This window comes from Talpa europaea (genome assembly GCF_964194135.1).
Source record: "Talpa europaea genome assembly, chromosome: 9".
NCBI lineage: Eukaryota > Metazoa > Chordata > Mammalia > Eulipotyphla > Talpidae > Talpa > Talpa europaea.
Genome location: NC_140076.1, coordinates 85,285,004 through 85,306,668, shown reverse-complemented (window position 1 = coordinate 85,306,668; position 21,665 = coordinate 85,285,004). Strand labels below are relative to the sequence as shown.

The following is a 21,665-nucleotide window of genomic DNA, read 5'->3' as shown; positions in this document are numbered from 1 at the left end:
TCACATCACCCTCCGGCTGTCTCTCATGTCTCATGTGCCCTCTTATTATATAGTGACCCATGTGATTACACTGCCTGGGGTCATCTCATCTCAAGGTCTTTCACTCAGTGATTTCCACCAAGTCCCTTTTCCCATATAACAAGACATTCACTGGTTCTGGGGATCAGGATATGGGCATAACGGGAGATCACTATTCAGCCTAGTACAGACCAGTGATATCCATGTAAGGGCATGGGAAGGGTTTGAACATAGTCTGGCACAGCCCACAGATCACAAAATATTATAAGACTCATTTCTCTTTCAGAAAAACATACACAGGCCCTACATTCTGCAATAATGTTTTAGGGAGCGAAGAAGTGGGTAAGGCAGCTTCCTCCAAACTGCTTAGCATCTTTGTTCCTCTGCACGGGCTTTGCTTCTGCACCATGGACAGCAGGTGGCGCTCGGGTCCTGCATCAATGCACCCTCACACCTGCTCAGGGGAAGGGGATGTGGAGAGGCCTCGGCCACTGCAGTGTCTAGAGAGCTGTTTCCCAGTCTCTGCACGTAGGGCGGAAGGATGCCTGGTACCCTGGGAGGCCTCTCGCTGGCAGCCACTGGACACACAGTGGTGCTGGCCCAGTACCTGTGAGCCCAGCACACCTGGGAGTGCACTGAGCCTTGGCCTCAATCCTGTGATCAGGGCTCCTGGCAGAAAACTCAGAAACCCAACCTCAAATATTTATGAGCCTGCCAAGGGGAAATTGAATCGTTTGGTGTGATTTAAGAGGCATGAAAACAACTGCTGTTTAATTTCTGGAAACAGGTTCCTCAAGCTTAAAACACTGCCCTTTCGTTCCCAGGCCTGGCATCTTCCTAGCTGGAGGCAGGGGTGCAAGGTCTAAGGGTCAGATGAGAGACTATTGTCTGGATATCCACTGGGCTCAGGTGGAAGGAGGGCAGGCTGAAGTGTAGCTGGATGCATCACTCTTGGGAACAGGCAGGGATGGGAATGGGGAATGAGGTCTTTTTTTTTTTTTATTATTATTTTTTTATAGAGGCATGCTTTATTTATTTGTTTGCTGGTTTGTTTGTTTGTTTTTTGTTTATACATGCACTGGGTACAGTCAGAAGCGCGGGAGGGTGAGAGAATTCACCAGAGCCAGAGCGGGGAGCAGAGCAGGCAGAAGGACCGAAGTACACTGCTGAGGGGAGCAGCGGGCGGCAGGAGAGGTCTGCGCGCCATGTGGGACCCTCCTCCGGTGGCCGGGGAGCAGCCGGGGATCGAACCGGCGCCGCAGAGGCCGCGGGCAGCTTCGCAACCCAGCGCTCAACCGCTGCGCCACCGGGGAGGCCCGGGAATGAGGTCTTTTTTCAACTGTGCAGTGAAGTAGATCCTAGAAGCAGTAGGCCCTGAAGGCGAGCTGGTCCTTTTCCTGCCCGGATGCACCCCACAGCCATAGCAGTGCTTCTCAAAGTCTGTGGACGCCAGGAACATTTGCTAAAAATCCAGATTGCTCTTCTTTCTTCAGCTTCCCGCAAGGTTCTCTGTTCTGAAGAATCTAAACACTGAGAGGAGGGCCTCTTCAACAGGTGACGCACACCCATCTGCAGCCAGAGGCCATGACTTGAGTCTCAGCTATCTGGCATCGACAGGGCCTTCATCTTGCCTGAGAGTGAGGTGACTGGTACAGAGGATAAGAGCAATGTCCTCATTAAAGCAGCAAGGTAAATGCTGAACCTTTCTGACCTGGCTTGTTTGCAAAGGTCCTGGCCAGGTCAGCACTAGGAGTCTCACCTACATTGTAGGGGTTGGTTGACCTGCCCCATCAGGTAGTCCTGCCCCTGCTTCTGCGGCTGCTTGGGCTGAGATGAAAGTAGAAACAATGAAAGAAGAATCTGAGGAGACTGACAATAACATGGGCCTTGGTTTTCTTTTTAATTTTTAAAAAAGATTTATTTATGTATGCATACAAGAACTGGGGTACAGGCCAGAGGTGTGGGGGAAGGGGTGAAAGGATTCACTAGAGACAGAGTGGGGAGCAGAACAGGCAGCTCTACTGAAATACACTGCTGAGGGGAGCAGCAGGTGAGACAGGAGAGGTCTGTGCCATGTGGGTAGCTCCCTGGCTGGGGATTGAACTCATGCTGCAGTGGCTGTGGATAGCTTCATAAGTGTTGACACTTAACCCCTTGTGCCACCAGGGAGGCCCGGCTTTGGTTTTCCTGACAAATCTTTTTTGCAACAAGTTCAATGAAAAGCTGAACACTAAAAAAATGAAGATTGCTGGGCCTTGCCTCCCCCACTATATCAGTGAGAGACTGGGAGAGGTGGTAGATGAGAGTCCTTATTTTTAGTAAACCCCTGAGTGATTCCTCTATTCTTAGAGTTTGAGAACTGACATAACTCTTGGTACTCAAAATTGGCAGCTCAAATACAGATTAGCTTCTGAGAACCCATTTCCTTCCAAATTTGAATGACCTTACTTCCACCAGCCAGAGGTGCCAGTTGGGGCATATGAATAGGAATAATCAGTTTCAGTTCAATGGTCTCCACCTATCAAATTCCAGCCCCTCTTAAGAAGTTTCCCCAAACATTTCTGGGAATTCCTGTGCATTCCTTTTCTGCCATCACTTGCATTTTCACCCTCGTCTGCAGGTTGCAGGAGAGAAAAGCCATGGAATAAAGCAGCTAAAGTTCCTGGTGCTTCTTGAGCTCCTGTGTCCCCAGAGCCATGTCTCAACCTCCTCAAAGGTGCGACCCAGCCAGATGGAAATCTTCCCCTCAGGTGTCATGGTGCCAACACTTGGCTTTGTTTCAAGCAAAAGGTCCTGTTTTCAACCCAGGACCAGATTTCTGTCGCCAGTATCCAGTGATATCACCACCTGCATTCCAAGAGTCCTTTAAGGAAGAAGGGTATCAGAGGTGACTTCTAGTCTTTTCTGAGACCCACTCCTGGGCTGGGGAATGGCTCCCAAAGAGAGAAAACTCAGAGCCCTGATTAATAGTGCTTGGTAATTCTGGTGGTGCAGTCCCGTGACTGCAGGTTTTAAGTTACCCATGTGATGTTGCTGAATGCAGGTTGGGAAGGGATGTTTACATTTGGGCACACAGCTTAGCACACCACTACTTGGGTCTGGCCAGTGAGTGGTCACTAAGATCACATTCATTCATTCATCAAATTTTGCATGAGTGCCTACTGTTTTCTGATCTGGAGATCAAGAGGAAATGTGATGGGTCAAAAGGAAATATGACAGATCAAGTTCTTGCTGGGGTGGAGCCACATTCAAGTGGAGGAGACAGCCCATGAATAAGAGTGTACATCAGATGTTGTATGATAAAGTGCCATCAAAATGGGAAAGTCAGGTAGGAGCTACAGAGTGACAGATGAGTGATCAAGGAAGTCTTCTCTGAGGAGGTGACAAAGGGGTGAATATGGCAAATATGCAGAATAAATAGGGAACAACCGAGAAAGACCCTCAGAAGAGAGGTCCCTGGTGTGTCCTCAATGGACACTAGTGGCTGGAGCACAGTGTGTGTGTGTGTGTGTGTGTGTGTGTGTAGGGGGTAGGGGAGGAGGGAGAGTGGAAGTAGGGGAAGTGGGGGAAGGGCTGGGTCATTGCTTGGAGTTGTATTGCTTTGTGCCAGGAATCGCTGGAGTATTTGAGCAGGGTGAGGGTCCTTTCACATTTAAAGGGACATCCTTGTAGCTGGGGATGCAGTTGTTAGTGCAGTTTTATTTTATTTTATTTTATTTTATTTTACATATATTTTACATCATTCTTCATTTTTGTACAATGCATGGTTAATGCAGTTTTCTGAGGTGGGAGCTGGGAGGTTGCTTGGAGGCCAGGGGATAATGCTAGATGGAGAGGGTGGTGATGGTGAGAAATGGATGATTCTGGATGTATTTTTCAAATGAGGATACATTTTGCAACAATCACTTTTGATGACTGACATGGAGTCTGAGGTGGAGAAAAGCCCAGGAGACTGTGGGGTCTGGGTTTATGCAATCAGGTGTATGGTGGTGCATTTATTGGGACTGGGTGTGAAAACCAGGAAATTATTGGGGTGTTGAGGTTGAGATGTGATGAAAGGCCTGGGCTGATGACATAATTGGGTATTTGTCACCTTGGGGAGACAGGAGTGGGCTGAAGAGAAAATCCAAGGACTGACGGGGTAGGGGGCTCTATCCTGAGAGGATGGTGAATGGAGAAGTTTCTGTGCTGAGGAGAGATCAGTACGGTTGGAGCTGAGTAAAGGAAGTGCTTAAAAATAAGGGAAGGGGGCCTCCCTGGTGGCGCAAGTGGTTAAGTCTCAGCACTATCTAGCTATCTCCCGCCACTGCAGCAGGAGTTTGATCCCCAGCCAGGGAGCTACCCACATAGCTTAGGAGACCTCTCCTGCCTCACCTGCTGCTCCCCTCAGCAGTGTGTTTCAGTTAATCTACTTGTTCTGCTCCCCACTCTGTCTATGGTGAATCCTCTCACTTCCCACACCTCTGGCCTGCACCCCAGCTCTTGTATGCATAAATAAATAAAATAAATCTTAAAAAAAATTAAGGGAGGGGGATGGATAAATGGGAACAAAGGGACAACGTATGGTGAAGGACAGAACTGGACTTTCATGGGTAAACCTGATATAGTGTAGACACATGTTGATTTCCAATGATTTCCACACCTGAAACTTACACCATGTTAGAGTGCTGTGTCACTTTGATTTTAAAAAAAGGAAAAAAAAAATAAAAAATAAGAAAGAGCGTGATCATTTGTGCTAGATGCTCTGAGAGTGTGGGAAGGTGAGGCTCAAGAAGGCTGTCCTGGTGGGAAGGTCAGAGTTAAAAAAGACATGAGAAGGGGCTCTCAAAGATGGAAGGGAGGAAGGCATGTGTGGAAGGGACTCCAGGTAGAGGAGGCAGTACGTGCAAAAGGCCTGAGGTGTGAGTCAGAGAGGAGGAAGGAAGGCTGGAGAGGGCAGGGGAGCAGAGAGTGCCTCTGAGACCTCTCCTTACCTCCCAACACCCAAACTTCAGGAACCTAGCTCACATAACCCTGACCCTCACCTAGTCAGCCCTGTGTGAGCCACCTCTTGCTCAGGGGAAGGTTTTTTTAGGAGAAGCTTCTATCCCCAAGAGTGTCAAATTCTTGGCCCCTCAGTTTCAGAAGGCAGGTCCAGTACAAGATGGGAAAAAACATGGAAAGATGCAAATTCTGCCAGGTGAACAGACCCCTTCTCCTCAGCCTCAGCCTGACTAAATAATGATCCACCTCTGCTGCCCGGTCAGGCAGGGGACAACCGTGGATCTCCACTGAGCAGTGGTGCTGCTCTACTTTTTGGTGTCCAGTGGGGACCTCTTGGCGACAGCAGCCAGGCTGAGCCCTGTTCCTCACTGAAGGAGGGATGCTCAGGCCTTTGCAACCCATCACCTTTCTTCCAAAGGTCCATCAACCATCACCTCCGTGCCCCCAAGGTAGGGAGCCTCTGCTTGGCTCGGGGTCTTCTTTTACATCCTAAGTGAGGAAGGTGGCCACGGGATCCTGTCACAACAAACAAGTTTCCCTCTGACATGCTGCCTGTCCCCAGGTAGAGTCCCTGATGTGGCTTTTACCTTCCACCCCTGTGTGCGCACATTCTGGATAGGCCACTTCTGCGTCCAGGAAGTCAGATCTGCTGGGAAGTTTATAACCTGGGTTCCTTGTGTCCATTGAGAGATTTGTGGGGGAGGAATGGTTGGTAGAATTTGGGCTGTTCCATTCGTTTTTCTCTACTTTCAGCGGATTCTTAAAGGAGCTGATGCAGGGATGTTGACAAGTGTGGGTATCGAAGCCACTCCAGGGAATAAAAATGGGGCTAATTGGCCAAGTTCTTCCACATTTTGTCTCCTCTCAATCAGTGTGGCTGGATCACCATATCCTCTATTGACATGCAAGGCAGTGCGTCTCCCAGAGGCCAGGTACCTGGTTCAGGTGGCAGAGCTGGGACTTGAATGCAGATGCATTCCCCAGGCAGCTGTGATCCCCTCCAACTCCCCATCACAGAGCACACCACCCTGAAGCATCCAGGATTCCCTTGACACTATTCCAGTGACATTCTACAAATTTGATTCAATTTCATTTTTCCTTTCAGTTCGATGACCTGTTTGACCCAGCAGGTTCTAGAGGGTTGGAGAGGATAAAGCAGGGCTGCTTTGCTATTAGTGGCCCAGTCAGATGGGAGAGAACTTGTTTACCCAAGGGGTATTGAGGAAACTTTGCAGCCCAGTATCCTCTGGGCATATTAGCTACCACTTGGCCAATCTTTCTTTTGGAAAGAGGCTGGAGGCTGCCACTGGCTCCCTGTGCCGCTTGGGTGATCTCCAAACACCAGTGATGTGTGAGGTCATCTGAGCTGAGCAGCTCAGGAAATGCCACTGGTGCCTGTGGTCTCATGTAGCTGAGGGCCAAATTATGACTGCATCTGCCTGGTGATTCATGGCTCGTTTTTTACACTACCCCACCTCATTGAGCCCTTTGCACTTCTGTTGATAGATGGGGAAATGGACTGTTGATAGATGGGGAAATGGACCACAAGAGGCAGGGAAGAGCTCAAGGTCTCATGGAGCCATGGCCCTGTTGACTGCAACCCCAGGCACCTGTGCCAGACCAGATATTTCCAAACCTCATTCTGGGGAGCCTTAGGGTGCCACAGCTCTCGGGCTGTGCTTCTCTCAGAGTCTGTAAGGCTGATATGAGAGATTTGTGTTGCTGATGTTTTCAAAGGGCTGCCCTGAACTTTCTTTTCTCTTGGGAATTAGGTCCAGGTGCTCTTTTCCTAGGACTCCCTCTCTCTTGAGGGGCAAGAAGAGCCCTGGTCCCTGTTGAAGAGGTACTCAACTCCAAGACATAGCCAAAAGGAATACAAAATGTTGTGGGTGGGGAGGCAGCAGACCTGCCTGAAATGTCCTAGTTCAGTGTGACTTGGTCATGTCCTTTACCTCAGTCTTCTTACCTTGTAAGATGACCTAGATAATTCTGAAGTGATGATGCTTAATTCATGGGATCTTAAGTATGGTTGAGCCCCTTCAAATTGCATGAAAATGACATAAGTTTTTGAGTGTATATTTTTTCAGAAGGAGCATCTATAGTTTTTATGAGCCCCACAGGGATCAACAATGTAAAACCTCTAGCTTCCCAGGATATTTTTTTTTTCTTTAAAATTGCTGGGAAATATAATTTTCATTTCTGAAGGGGAGGGAGATTCAGGTTGTAAGAAAGTTGTGAGAAAGCTATTTGCAGAAAGGGAACAAAGACATACATAAAAGAGATAAGCAATAAGGAGCGCTAAAAAGATGGGAACTACATAAAAGAGTGAGAGCCTGTGAATGAGTTGACAATATTGTTTAAGTTCCTGGATCCAGCTGTACCTGATACCCACACTCCATTCAGCTATATGGATAACTGTCCTTCCCCTCTTTAGCATTTTCTATTTCAGTCACCTATAGAATAAATGACCAAGAATAATTGACTGATGTACTAATATTATTGGGAGGTACTCTTGCCATTTGTAAAATTATGAAGCTCAACTTAGAAAAAGCAAAACTAGAAAAGGCTAGAGGTAGGGGTGGTCCTCTCATACTTTGTTTTGAATTTCAGGGAAGAAAAATGCTCCCTGTCTTGTTCCCCATTATTTATTCTTTGAGCAAATAGGTTTTTAAAGGCAGAAATGACTTTAGAATCAATCCTGTCATAACAGAGATGGGAACCTAACAAGAGGAAGAGGTGAAATGGGGTATACCTTTTCAGGTTACATAATAAAAAGGCAGCTGGACTGAGACTGGATCAGATGTTACCTTCTCCCAGGTATGTGGCACCTGTCTGCGAGCTTTTCCTCAGTGCTGCTTTCCCAGCAGGCTGACCAGTTGGCAGAGCTTAGGGGACTTCTCGTGCCCATGTGTGCTGCATAGACGCATGGATCCGTATCTTATCCACAACATTCTGCAGTCTGCATTTCTTTTTCAGGTCCCCTGGACACCTGCAAACAATGGAGCCATTTGGCCTAGAGATGTAGAGGTCCAATTTCCTTCACCTGCTGCCCCTCCCCCCCCCCAGTCCCACCCTCTCTCAGGTGACAGGCCCCTTTGAGGCCTGAAGTCTCAGTTAAGATTGGGGTCCTAGGAGGTCTGGGTCAGGCCAGACACTGCCTTAGCCTCTGGCAGTTGGGTCAGTGACAGTCAAGCAGGATTTACACAAGTCTAGATTACTTTCAGCCCCTGGATAAGATTTGTTCAGCCCTGGAGGGCAGTAAAAGCCAAGTCAGAAATGGGGGTCCAGCAGGACTACTGCGAAGAGAAACTGCTGAAGTGGAAAGAGAAGGCAGCGCAAGATCCACCTCCCGCTCAGTTCACAAATGACTACAAGCCGCACAGGAGAAGTGACCTTTAATGTCCGATTCGGTTTCCAGCCCCGCCCAAAGTGCCACCGGTTAGAGAAGTCTCTGGAGGAGCTGGAGAGGTCCGAAGTCCCGGGACCAAGCCCGCCCACGGCCCCCCGGACGCGCACTCGCTCTGCCCACACACGCGCACATGCAGCACACACGTACACCGCACAGACACACGCACGTGTACCCACGGTTAAATACAAGTACAGAGGAACTCGTGTAGCTATGTACAGAGAGAGAGACGGAAACCCCGGCCGGGCGGGTGCCCCAGGCTCTCAGCATGCTCGGCCCAGCTCTCTGCGCTGTACCTGGCACCCATGCCCCTGCCAGAAAAGCAGCTGCCCCTCTCCCCGCCCCCCGCCCCCCATCCCTCGAGGCCCGCGCCCCGCGGGCGCCGCCGCGCCCCTCCCGCCCTCCCCCCACGTGGATTTCCTCCCCGGGTCAGGCCGGCGCGCTGGGGGCCCTACAAGTGCCCGGGCGCCAGGGGCATGTTGCTTTTGAAGCCCGGCTGCCCGTTGGCCACGTCGGCCGCCGCCTCGCAGTCCCCGTGGCCGGCGCCGCCGTCGGTGCCCGGGCTCTCGGGGTCGGCCAGGAGCTGGAAGGTGAAGAGCGGGCCCGAGTCGTGGCGGCCGCGCCGGCCGGGGGGCTCGGGCGCGGGCAGGCTCAGGAGCGCGCCGGGCGCTCTCCACTCCGGGAAGGCGCACAGCTCGACCGGCGGCGGCGCCCCGCGGCCCAGGTAGCCCGGGCTGGGCGAGGCGGAGGGCAGGGTCCGCTGGCTGCCGCTCATGCAGCTGCCGTTGTCGTCCAGCGAGTCCTTGCGCGACTGCGAGCGCTCCAGCGAGCCGCCGCGCGTCCACGGCCGGTAGGTGTAGGCGCAGCCCCCCAGGCGGCGCCGGCGGCGACGGCGCCTGCGGCCGCGGCACTGGCACCCCAGGATGCGCAGGAAGGCGCGCTTGAACTCCTTGCTGGAGCACGGGTAGATGATGGGGTTGAGGCAGCTGTTGAAGTAACCCAGCCAGAACACCACCTTGAACACGGCGTCGGGGGGCTTCAGGGTGGAGAACAGGGAGCCTGCAGGGGGGCAGGGGTGGGGTGGGGTGGGGTGGGCACGGGCAGAAAGACAGACAGCAGTTTGTGAGTAGTCAAACCTCTCCCGGCTGCTCCGCCTTAACAAGGACCACTGAAGCCTTTCTGGCCACCGGGCCTTTGCCCAGGCTCGCTCGCCTTTCTGCTCGACAGGAAGGACCCCTGCATTCATGTTTAGGGCCAACCTGTAACTTTCCCTGCACCATCTGAACAGGATCTGAGAGCCTGTATAGATTTCCTGGGGCAACGCTCACCACTTTCTACCCAAGTGATAGCAGTCGTCACCTACGAGTGCACGCCTCTTTTGGGTTAGTCACTGCGCTGGGCGCTTTGTCTGTATTATTTTATCCGTCCCCAAACGCCAGGAAGAAGACGCCGATTATTTCTGTGGTAAATATGAGATTATTAAAGACATGAGGAAGGTAAACTTGAAAAGTAAAAGGAGACAATGTAAAGGACTTTTCTTGACCTAGAGGTGAAGAAAAATGACAACAATTCAAAAAGATAAACCAGGAGATAAGAGCCAGAAGAGATGTTTTCAATGTCTAAGATAGCCAGGAGACTGGCTTTTAGAATATGTGTGGAGCTCCTGCAAATCAACAAGAAAAAGACTGGAAGTCTGGGGAAAGAAAAGGAAAAGGCAATTTACCAAACAGGAAATGGGGGTGGGGTGGGAGGGATGATGAGCATACGACAAGATGCTCAAAAATACTAACTAGGCAGTGAAATAGATGAAATGAAAGGCACAGAGAAATATCTCTGTTACACTGGCAAAAAAGAGAAGGTTAGGTAGTGCCAAGTGTAGGCAGACATTCTGGAGAAGATTGCATCCCTTGGTCCAATTCAACTTACACACTTTGCCTGGCCCAGGGATTCTGCTTCAGGGTACAGGTCAAACAATTTTCACCCAGGTCTATAAGGAGACATATGTGAGCATGCTCAGGGCAGTGTTATAGTGTCAGGGATTTGGAGAAAACCTAGGTGTCTCTTACTGGGGATCATGGAGAGGCAGAGTGGGTTACAGGCACTGAATGGAGATTATGTAGCATTTAGAGGCTTGGACAACATGTCCTCATAGCAATGTGAAAAGATCTTAAATAAATCATGAAAAAAAATAGGAACGAGAATGAGATTTATAACATAACACTATTTAAGCAGCAGACCAAACAACCATGTATGTACATTTTCCAAAACACTTTCACATACATGTCAAATATAGAAGAGTTGTCTGAGGGTGGAGACAGATGGCAATGGGAGTGGGGCCTGGGAATAAAAGGATGTGCATCAATAATATGAGAGAGGCCTGGCAGAGACCAATGGGTCATGAGGTGTTATGTATCAAGAAACTTGATTGCCTCATCCCTCAGAATTTTCAGTCCAAAACCATTTTAAGCTAATATGAAGTTAAAAACTATTTGTTTTAGAAAAAAAATCCTCGCACACTATTGGGGGAATGTAGATTGGTCTAGACCATCTGGAAAGCTATATGGAGGTTTCTCAAAATATTAAAAATAGACTTGCCATATGATTCAGCAGTCCCACTTCTAGGTATTTACCAAAGAATGGAAAAACACTAATTCAAAGGGAAATAAGCACTCCTTTGTTCTCTGCAACACTACTTACAATAGTCAAGTAATGGAAAAACCTAAGCACCCAATGACAGATGGATGAAAAAGATATGGGCTATATACACAATGGAATACTATGCAACTATAAAAGATAAACTTTTGCCATATGTGACAACATGGATGGAACTGGGTGAGAAAATGCTAAGTAAAATAAATAGGAAGGAGAAAGAGAGATAGCAAATGGTTTCACTTATATGTGAAATATAGAGAAACAAAACAAAGGGTCAGATAAAACTAATCAACAGCAAAACCTAGAAATCTGACTATAGAATTGAGGCTACCAGAGTGGGAGGGGGAAAGGAAGGATAGAGAGCAAAGTGTGGAGGGGGCACAATAAACTATGGTAGAGGATTATGGGGGCCTTAGTAGTGGGTGTGATATGGTAAAGTGTACCTGAAGAGGTTTGACCCTGTACCTCTGAATCATTTAGAGTGTTGTAAACCAATGTTACCTCAAAAATTTTTTTCTATTTTAAATGTAAGGCAACTGAGACCTAGAGAGGCTCAGTGACCTGCCCAAGTCACAAAACATGTTAGACAATATATGGTTGAATACAAAATATGTTTTTTTAAATGCTATTAATAATTCCCTTTGTGGAAAGTGAGAAAACATTAAAAAGTAAAAATATATTTAAAAAGCACACAGATTCACAATGCTGAGGAGTCACAATTGGATGCATATACTTTCAGACCCCTTTTTTCTGATTTATCTACACATTTTACACTTTTAAAAATGGGATAATATGGGGCCTCCCCTGGTGGCGCAGCGGTTGAGCACCAGGCTGCAAAGCTGCCCGCAGCCTCTGCATTGCTGGTTTGATCCCCGGTCGCAGACAAGGGTCCCACATGGCATAAAGACCTTTCCTGCCGCCCGCTGCTCCCCTCAGCAGTGTACTTCATCAGTCTGCCTCTTCTGCTCCCTGCTCTGGCTCTGGTGAATTCTCTCACCCTCCCGCGCTTCTAACTATACCCAGTGCTTGTATAAATAAATAAATAAATGTTTAAAAAAAATGGGATAATATGATACAGAACATTTTGTGACTTCAAATCATGTCCTGAACCCTGGCACTTCTGCAGTACAGTCATTTTGCTATTCCTGTTTTCTCTCTTCTGTTAGACTGTGAGCTTTCCAAGGACCTGGTTGTTTGGGTCCTCTAGTTGAAGGAAGAACAAGAGCTTCTAGGATGCTGTCTGCATGGGAGGGATTTTCACAATCACAAAGTCCAGCCTCCTTAATTTTCAGGTGGAGACACTGACACCCAGAGAATGGCTGACTATCCCACATGTGGTGGCACAGCTGCCTTAAGAATTCCTAGGTTTGACCGCACACTTCATCTTCTTGGTTATTTGAGGAGAACCCTGTTGTCCTGGGAGCTTCCTCCTTCTCTGTTTGGCAACCCAGTGCTGGTGGCTGGGCTTCAGGAGTAGGACTAGCCAGAGAGGAGTTAAATTTGGAAAGAGGAAATAAGTGCTAACTCTAAGTACATGGCCTTTGCTCAACTCTGGGGCCATGTGGGAATGGGTGACCAACTGTGGTTTGTGACAGGAGAGCAGCATGAGTGTGCCGCGTGGTGGTCAGATTTGTGACAGGGCTGCATTTGAGGTTTGTGCTTCCCTTATGGGCAGTCCTTTGGATGAAAATGCCAGGAAGGTCCAGCTGAAATGCAAATGGTGCCTATGTCCTGGAGACTTGTCTCTGTCCACAGGGATGACCTTGTTTTGGCCACTCAGTCTGAAGGGCCCCATGGGGAAGCCCATGGGCATGCTTGCTGAAAACAAACTTGTAATTGTGCTGGCCAAGCCCACTGTAAAGGAGGTAGCACATCACTCACCTGGATGCAGCCCGAGATGGGCTCCCTGAAAGGACATACAGCAGCACTGATGCTAATAGCTCATGCTCATCAGAACCAAAATAATCCATAAAATATAGTGAAAATCCTCTTCAAGAAGAGGGACCAAAGTTAACAATTTTGTTTTTAATCCTTTTCTTTTAGATTTTTTTTAATGGAGTCATACACAAACCGTGCCCCAGATTGCATTTTTCATGTAGAATATACAGTATATACACCTAGAATATATATGTTGTCCTTCTCAGATACTGTGTTTTTAAAAATTGAAGATGTGTGGCATCCTTGCATCCTGCAAGTTCTATTGGTGTTGTTTTCCTGCTCCGCATCACATTTAATCTGCCTCTTCTACTACACTTAATAGACCACAGTATAGTGTAGACATAACTTTATATGCACTGGAAAACCAAACAATTCGTGTGACTTTCCCTATGGCAGTTTCACTTTATTATGGGGTCTAGAGGGTGGGATATATCTGAGGTGCGGGTATATAAAACCTTGACCCCTTCGCGACACTGTATCCTACCATCTGGACATAGAGTGGTCTATTTAATCCTTTCCTGGTGCTAGCCACATGGGTGATTTCCAATTTTTGGTTGTTGTGAGCTGCAGAAGTGAAAAGCCTCCTGCACTTTGCTTTATGCATGTTTGGGTGCCTCGGAGCATACATGCCCCCCAGGAGGACTCACTGATTCATTTCCACACTGGAGCATGGACACCAGCTCAGCTCCCTTTTGAACTGTGATATTTCCCCCCTCCACTGCTTTGGGTTGGTGCAGTGTAATCCTTGCGTGTCTGGAAGCTGGTGCTGCTACCCTCTTGCTAGTTTGCATCCTACTTTATTTTGTCCTGAGGACCCCAGCTAGGCTGATCCACCCTGTGCAGACCCTCGGTGACTAGTGGCAGAAAGTCCCTTTCTGTTAGAATCAGTCTCTTGGACATAAATCCTGTCTATCTCACTTGCAGCCATGTGACCTTGGGCAAACCACCCTGCCTTGGCCTCAGTTTCCCCATCAACCTAATAAGAGTAGTGTACCTCTGGATTACCATGAAATCAAGCAAGATAAAATCTGTACAAACCTTCTTGGCACGTTGTATACCAGGTGCATGTCCCAATTGGCATTAATACCAATTAACCAAATAATCATCATTATTCTTGTAAATCACTGATAGGGTTGAAATTCTGAACACAGATCTATGTTTGAAAGCCTGCTGTATCGTTTTGGTCAAGTTGCTTTCCTTTTCTGGGCCTTAGTTTCTCCCCTTCAGTTGAGTGGTTTGATCTGGGCCCTCTAGAGCCTTGAAATTCAGTCTCCCTGAAGCCAGAGGTTAGAAACTTTGTCCAGACTTCAAGAGCATACCTGCTTCTCCAGACCCACCACCGGGGGGCAGTGTAGGTCAGGGACCCAACCTGGGCCAGCTGGGATTCCTCACATATTTGGACTCTCTCTACCCACCAGTGTCCAGCAGCACAGCAGGGCCCTGTTTGCTACACTCCCTGCTCTGATGGGAGCCAAGAAACGGCAGTTAATTAGAGAAGGTGCTGAGCCTCTTTGGAATGAAGGAAGATTGGGGACTGTGATCTCTTTCTCTAGGCACCCAAACAGACCTTGGGGGGCAGGACTGAGCTGCCAGAAAAAATGTGGTTCCTAGAAGGCATGCGCTTTCTGCAGGAAGTTGCGGCTGAGCAGAGATTTCTGAAGAGGCCACTAACTCCCAGTCCGTGTCCCCCTGCCTGGCTCCACTGCTCTTGCTCAGGATGTGACCTCACACTCTAGGGCTGCTCTGCCAGGACTGGGAAACCACCTTCCTTAGGAGAAGCTCAAGGTTGCGCAGCTTGTGAAGGACAGAGTGACTGCCAGACCCTGTTAGATTGTCATTTGTTTGATTCCATAAATGTTTATCTAGGCAGGGAGTTTAGAAGTTAGGGACCTGCTCTGCGGCCTGGTTCGAATCCTGATCGTGCCTTCCCAGCTGCATGAGCTTGGAGAAGCCATCTGAGCTCCTGGAAAATGGGAATGGTGGCAGTTCTCTGGTTGATAGGCGCTCAGGTGAGGTATGTGCCTGGCATGTCAACCCCTCTCACAAGCGCAGCTATTTTGACTCCTCAGATTCTCCTGTTGCTCCTGGAGCGCTGCTGTTCCAGCAGGTCTTGCTGCAACAAAGATGGGGAAGAGGGAGAAGGTGAGATCCCCGGTGCTCCCAGTCTCAGCTTACTGCTCTTTCCAGCATGGGCCCAACGATGGACTCCAGGTGTTTCTTGAACCTGTTGAAATTGTATGCGGCAGCCACATGTTTTCTCAGGGAGGATCCCTGACAGCCATGATGGGCTGAAGGGGTCTGCAGTCCCCAAGGGGTTGACTGCCACTCCCCTTCACCTCCATCTCATGACTAATGCTTCCTACGTCCCCATTATTTTACCATCTGACCACAAAGTAACTTAGTGCTTTTCTGGAAATCAACTCACTTTTGGTATCTCAACTAAATTTTTTTTAAAAGGAAGCTTTCTATTTTAAGACCTCATATTGGCTATAAATAGAACGTCCTGATAGAGAAAAGTAAGGTCTGAGTACCTCTGGATGGCTCTGACAGTGGGGCCCTGAGGCCTGCTCTCTCCTTTGCCCAAGGGGAGATGAGCAGGGTGAGGGGCGTGGAAAGCTTGCTGGTCCTGAATAGAGAGGTATCTAAAGGGTCAGAAGACGAGGGACAGGGAACACCTTTCTCACGAGCACGCCCTAACCCGTATAGGTGCTCATAAGTATTTGTTCAGCGACTGTCCGATGGACCGAGTACATGCCTCGGATGTTGCCTGTTGTTGTCATGTCAGGCTACCTGCCTTCACCCAACCCCGTGGTGAATTCCAGCAAGAAGACTTAGTCATGTCACTTAATGACCGGGATCCTTTCTGTAGAGTGTACTTTACCCAAACCTGATGGTCCTGCTCCACACCCAGACTCTCTATAGAGGCCCTCATAGGACGGGCACACTGGGAGCCATTGTTGTGGAGCCCAGGCCACCACAATCAGGCAGCTACTATGTCAGAGCTATTTATAGGAATTTTTTAGTTTCCCAGTGCAGGTAAAAATTATGTTTCCACACTAATGTTGTCTATTAAATGTGCAATAACACTATGTTTAGAAAAACATGATAAGCACCTTAGTCAAAAAATACTTAATTGCTAAAAAATATGATATGGAGATACCAGGGAGCACATGATGTTGGAAGACGGTGCTGATAGACTTGCTCCTCATGGGGCGGCCACAACCTCTGATCTGCAAAGAGCAGTAAACCAAGGTGCAGTCTGCTCTTGATCAAAAGTCATTAGTCGGTGGTATATGCTCAGCAGGTGGCGGGGGGTGGAATCCAGGCCTAAGACCCCTGGATCTCTTGGATACTCTTGGCAGCCTCTTAAGAGGCTGTTGAAACAGATCAAATAAGGCAGCCTGTATGGAAGGGCTGGAAGCTGTGTGCTTGGTTGGGCACCTGGTAGCCAATGGAGCTTGACCAGGAGGGATGGAGGGTGAGCAGCAGTTTCTACCCATGTCTCTGGTACCTGTCTGTCCCTCAAGGAGTGCCAGGTAGAGGGATCATGATGCACAAGGATGAATGCCAGTGTTGAGCAGGATCAACCCAGGGAGAACCATTTCTTGACTGGACATCACTCTTAAGATGCCTGTGGACAAATCTGACAGTGGAAACAAGGTCTCGATCCTCTGGGACCCACCCCTCTCCCTTACCCCTCCAAAACCACAGGCATCGAAGAATACAAAATCACTAATTTTTTTTTCCAAATGTGATTTTTAAAAAAAGATTTATTTATTTATACAAGCACTGGGTACAGTCAGAAGCGCAGGAGGGTGAGAGGATTCACCAGAGCCAGAGTGGGGAACAGAACAGGCAGACTGACGAAGTACACTGCTGAGGGGAGCAGCGGGCGGCAGGAGAGGTCTGCGCGCCATGTGGGACCCTCACCAGGCAGCTGGGGATCAAACCGGTGCTGCAGAGGCTGTGGGCAGCTTCACAGCCCAAGGCTCAACCGCTGTGCCACCGGGGAGGCCCCAAAATCACTAATTCTAAGGGATATATGCACTCCTATGTTCACTGCAGCACTGTTGACAATAGCCAAGCTTTGGAAACAACCTACATGCCTATGGACAGAGCAGCAGATAAAGAAAATGTGTTTTGTATACACAATGGAACACTACTCAGTTATAAAAAAGGTGAACTCTTGCTACTGTGACACGATGGATGGAAATGGAGGGGATGGTGCTAAGTGAAATAACCCAGAAGGAGAAAGACAAATACTTGATGACTTCACTCATATTTGGAATACAGAGAAACAAACATACAAAGAAAGTGACAAAACTGAACCAAAACAAACCCCAGAGATATGACTGCAGAATTGAGGCTATTAGAGTGGGAGGGAAGGTGGGAAGAGGAGCAAAGGGGGATGGGGCCCAATGGCCTAGGGTGAAGGATGTGGGTGCTTTGATGGTGGGCATGGTGTAGAAACTTTCATCTAGGGAAGTGTGAAACTACACTCCTAGCTCACAAATAGCACTGTCAAGCAATATTACCTCAGTAAAGAAAAATATAGAAACAAAACCAAAATCACTGGTGTCTGTGTGCTAGTCCCCACTATTTCATAAGTTGAAGCTCTTGTTCTGGGCCAGCCACAGGGCCAATATGGAACCATCCTTATCCAGTTACTCCTCTGCCATCACTCATCCTGGGACAGCCTCCTGCACAACTCTAGGGCGCGCCATTCCCACTCCCTGGTCCAGCCTGCCTGAGCCTGCTGGGGGTTACAGACACTCAAGGGAGCAGAGGGGCATCGCTGGAGGTGACAGTGTTAGGATTAGACCCAGGCAGCCTCTGGCAGAAGCTCTCATCTCTCCAATAACACAGCTCTTGGGGAACAAGGCACCTCTGCTGATGTGCACAGAGGGCTGGAAGGTAGCCCAGGGAAGGAAATAAGGAAACATCAATGGTGTTTATCCTCAGGTGGTAGAATGAGGGGTGAATTTCCCTTGTCTGTGCTTTTCGGTGTTTTCCAGAATATTCTCCATAAACATGAATGACTTTAGTAATTGGGCAAAAGCCAATGAATATTATTAAGAAAATAACTCCCCCAAAGATACCTTGTTTATTAGGTCATTGTTATGTCAGCCAACTTTCTTATGATCTATTTCATTGAACCCCCATAACAGCTCTCTGAGCTGAGTGGGGTTCTCCCTACTTTCAGACTAGGACACGTTAAGTTTGACCGGCAGGTGGCAGGGCCCAGATTTGGGCAAAGTGAGAGAGCTTTGAAATGAGAGCTCTTATTAAACCTTGTAGCCTCCACTGTTAGCTCCTGATGTGCCCTCCTGCCCTTCACCCCTAACTGTGGGACAGAAAGAAGGGCTCGTTTAATTCCTCATGAATTCCTATATCCATAGGCCTTCATTAAACTGGTTGAAGGAAAGACCAGTAAGTGGGCTCGGAGATTGCAGGGAGGCAGCAACACTTAAAGCATCAGGGATTGGGTTGGGGTTCTTGAGGGGTCAGAGGGCAACATCTCCCTGGGCCCAGACAGGGACTCTCAGAATATAAATGATGTAACATTTTTCATAAACATCAGTCAATGACCTGCAGGGAGTTGGAAGGTGGGAAAACTGTTTTGATCAGCTTGTCAGTAGAGGGGACTCCTTTCCCGTGTGCGTCTTGTTAGGAACATTTGCCTACACCTAGGGCCAAGCCCTGTCTCCCCAGCTGAAACAGCCTGGCACAATAAGAACTTGAAAAATTGAAATAGTTGCTAATTCTTTCAGCACCAGCTTTGTAAAGGAGGTTTCCTTTCAATTTGGAAATTCCCTTTGAGGTTTTTCCATTTTCCTTTGCCACTTAACCCTGGATTGAAATCATAAAATTGTCCCACAAATATATTTGGGGCCAACAGTCCCATATTGAGTTTCAAAGCAAATGCTCAAAACAGTGATAATCAGCAGAGCCACTGTTTCCAATGAACTAGGAACGAGAACTAGGAACGAATTACTAGGGAATAAGTTCACAAACCTTGGCTCAAGCCATGCCCCCAGCTGCCCTCCCACTACTGTATCTCATTTTACAGATGAGGAAACCAAGGTCTAGGAGATTAACAAACTCACAAGTCTAATAAATTGGCAGAGCTAGGATTAACATTCAACTCTGCAGCACAGGTTCTTCCTCATTGTTAAATAATAAGAGAAAGAAGCTTCTATTAATTTCCTTGAGCACCAGGCACTTTTCTCTCAACTGGGGACAATCCCTCTGCTGTATTGTCAAAGCTCTTTATCTGAACCTAAAACATGGCATGTATCACTTTCTACCTTGAATTACAGCCGCTTAAGGCTATGCCTCATCTCCTCTGATTAGCAGTGAACTTCTAGAAAAGACAGTTGTTGTCTGTTCTTTTCTCTTTCTTTCCCCAGGGCCTAGCACAGTACCTGACACGTGACCTGCCCTCAGTCCATGTATGTTACATGAAAACTAATACTAATAGAAATAACACAACCGAAATCTGCTAGCCCCCAACTGGCTGCTCAGAGGTTCCCAGATGTATGGCATGACGTCATTGGAGTACGTGTTAGAAATGCAGAATCTCAGGGATCCAGAGAATCAGAATTTACTTTTTAACAAGATCCAGAGGTAAGAAGCCTTTTTTAGCCCACAGTACAATTTTATTTTTAAGATTGTTTTTCTGGGTATTTTGGGATTCACAGATGAGCAAAGGCTGGGCTGAGAGCCACCTCACCATGGGATTGACTTGCTTGCCCCAAACCTCCAGAGGCTCCGACAGTTTATAGGATAAAGTTCAAACTGCTTGTGCTGGAATTGAAGACCTGCTCAACTTGGCTGTGATGGTCTGATTCTTCCCAACATGCCTGGCCATGGCTGGCTCCCTTCCCTGCATGCATGCTGTCCGTTGGCCTGAGATCCCCAATCCTCTCCCCTCCTTTCCAGGCCAGGCACAAGTTCCTGCTTCTCATAAGCACAGCCCATCATGCGTGGCTTCCTCTGACATGTGAAAGCAGGAAGAATGAACCGAAGGACTGAGAGCAGAGCTGAGATCCTCACACCTTACCTAATTGCATCCAATGAGGGGCAGGTAAGAGGGCTGGCCTCTGTAATTCTCAATGGACAGATGTGGAAATCGAGTCTGAGAGTGTCTGGAACTGTCCCGAAACCAGACAGCTATTTGATGGCCCCAAGCCTGGCAGTTTCACCTCTGAACTCAGAACACTTCTGACCAGGGAGTGGGGGGATGGAGAAGGGTAGGTATGCTTACTTATTTTAATGTTGATCTTGATGTCAGAACACAAGGATCTAGGTAGTATTTTGGTCCCTCTGCCTTGGTGGTTCTTAGTCTGACAATAGCACCAGATCATCTTGGGGCTGGCAGGCCCACTGAATCCCATCATGGGTTCCCAGGAGGTGTCAGGTCACCTCCTGCTAGTCTCTCCACAGATTTCTAGCCTAACAGCTGTTAGACTTATTTATTTAAGAGTCTGTCCCTTATTTACAAGTTCCCTGAGGCTAATCTCACCCGCCTTGGCTTCTGTAGCATCTAACCCAGAGCCAGGCTTGCAGTGACTGTGTGACCACACGCAGTCCCCTCTGCGCATGCCTGGCCCACGGTGAGGTCAGTGTAGGTGCTGATTAAACAGCGACCCAGTGACTCCCTTGCTTGTACTGTGCTGCTTTCGTCTTTATTTAAATGCTAGCTACCTGTCAACACCCAGTTGTGTTCCCATCGCCTTCCTGACCACTCAGGGCTTTTCTTCATTTTCCATAAGACAGAGTCCACAGCAGGTGGGTTAAAACAGCACCACACTGAGGGACATGCTGCTGCCTTTGGGGTCAGGACCAAGGCTCTGTGGCCGTGGGGCCTGCGAGCATCCACAGTGCGGGCCGGGCATGCAGCTGGGCCATCAAGTACCCACTCCCAGGAGGGGTGCCACTTCCCAGCATAAGCCCAAAGGTGGGAAAATGGGATGGGTGGTTTCCACAGCACATATGGGTCCATCTTTGATGTCAAAAGGAGTGTGTCCCTTGCTTTGACCTCACAGAAATAGCAATTTCCCTGTAGAATTTTCAGAAACTGTATCGGTGGGGCCCTGTGCAGGAAGCCATAAAACTATAAAGGGCCATAAAAAGAAGACATGTATAAACGGAGAGGCATAGCTTGTTTTACTACAGGAAGTCTATCCAACATAACTTCAGCTCTCCCCAAATTCATCTGTAAATCCAAGACCCCATTAAAATACCAACTGGAGGGATTTTTATTTTTGGAAGGGGGGAACCTACATGATCCCAAACTAATTATATGGAAGAATATGGAATCTGGAAGAACAATCATGAGAAAATTTAGACAGGCCAATTAAAATAAAGAGAAAGGTTGGGGGTGGGAATAGGGAAAAACAGATAAACCCATCCCCACAGATAACCTATCATAAAACCTACCACAAACTCACAGTAATTTAAAAATATCCCAGGGCAAGAAGTACAAGAAAAAGCAACTAGATCAATGAGATTAAATTGTTTAGCCATGAGAATTTTATAGACCATTTCAATGTGGGAAAACAATAGACTATTCTATAAGCAGTTTTGGAACAATAGGCTGACTATGTAGAAACGGATAAAACTGGATCCCTGCTTCATTTCTTATGTCAAAATAAAACCAGGTCGA

The 21,665-nt window shown here is 48.1% G+C and overlaps 1 protein-coding gene across 1 annotated transcript in view; it reads right to left on the bottom strand.

The window, feature by feature from the left end:
* Positions 1-8,858: 8,858 nt before the first annotated feature.
* Positions 8,859-21,665, bottom strand: part of ADRA1B (adrenoceptor alpha 1B) — a gene marked incomplete at its 3' end in the record, with an annotated part of 51,698 nt that continues 38,891 nt past the window's right edge. The window contains exon 2 of the mRNA XM_084241932.1: positions 8,859-9,466. Coding sequence (XP_084098058.1) covers positions 8,859-9,466 — 608 coding nt within the window. The remainder of the gene's footprint in view (positions 9,467-21,665) is intronic.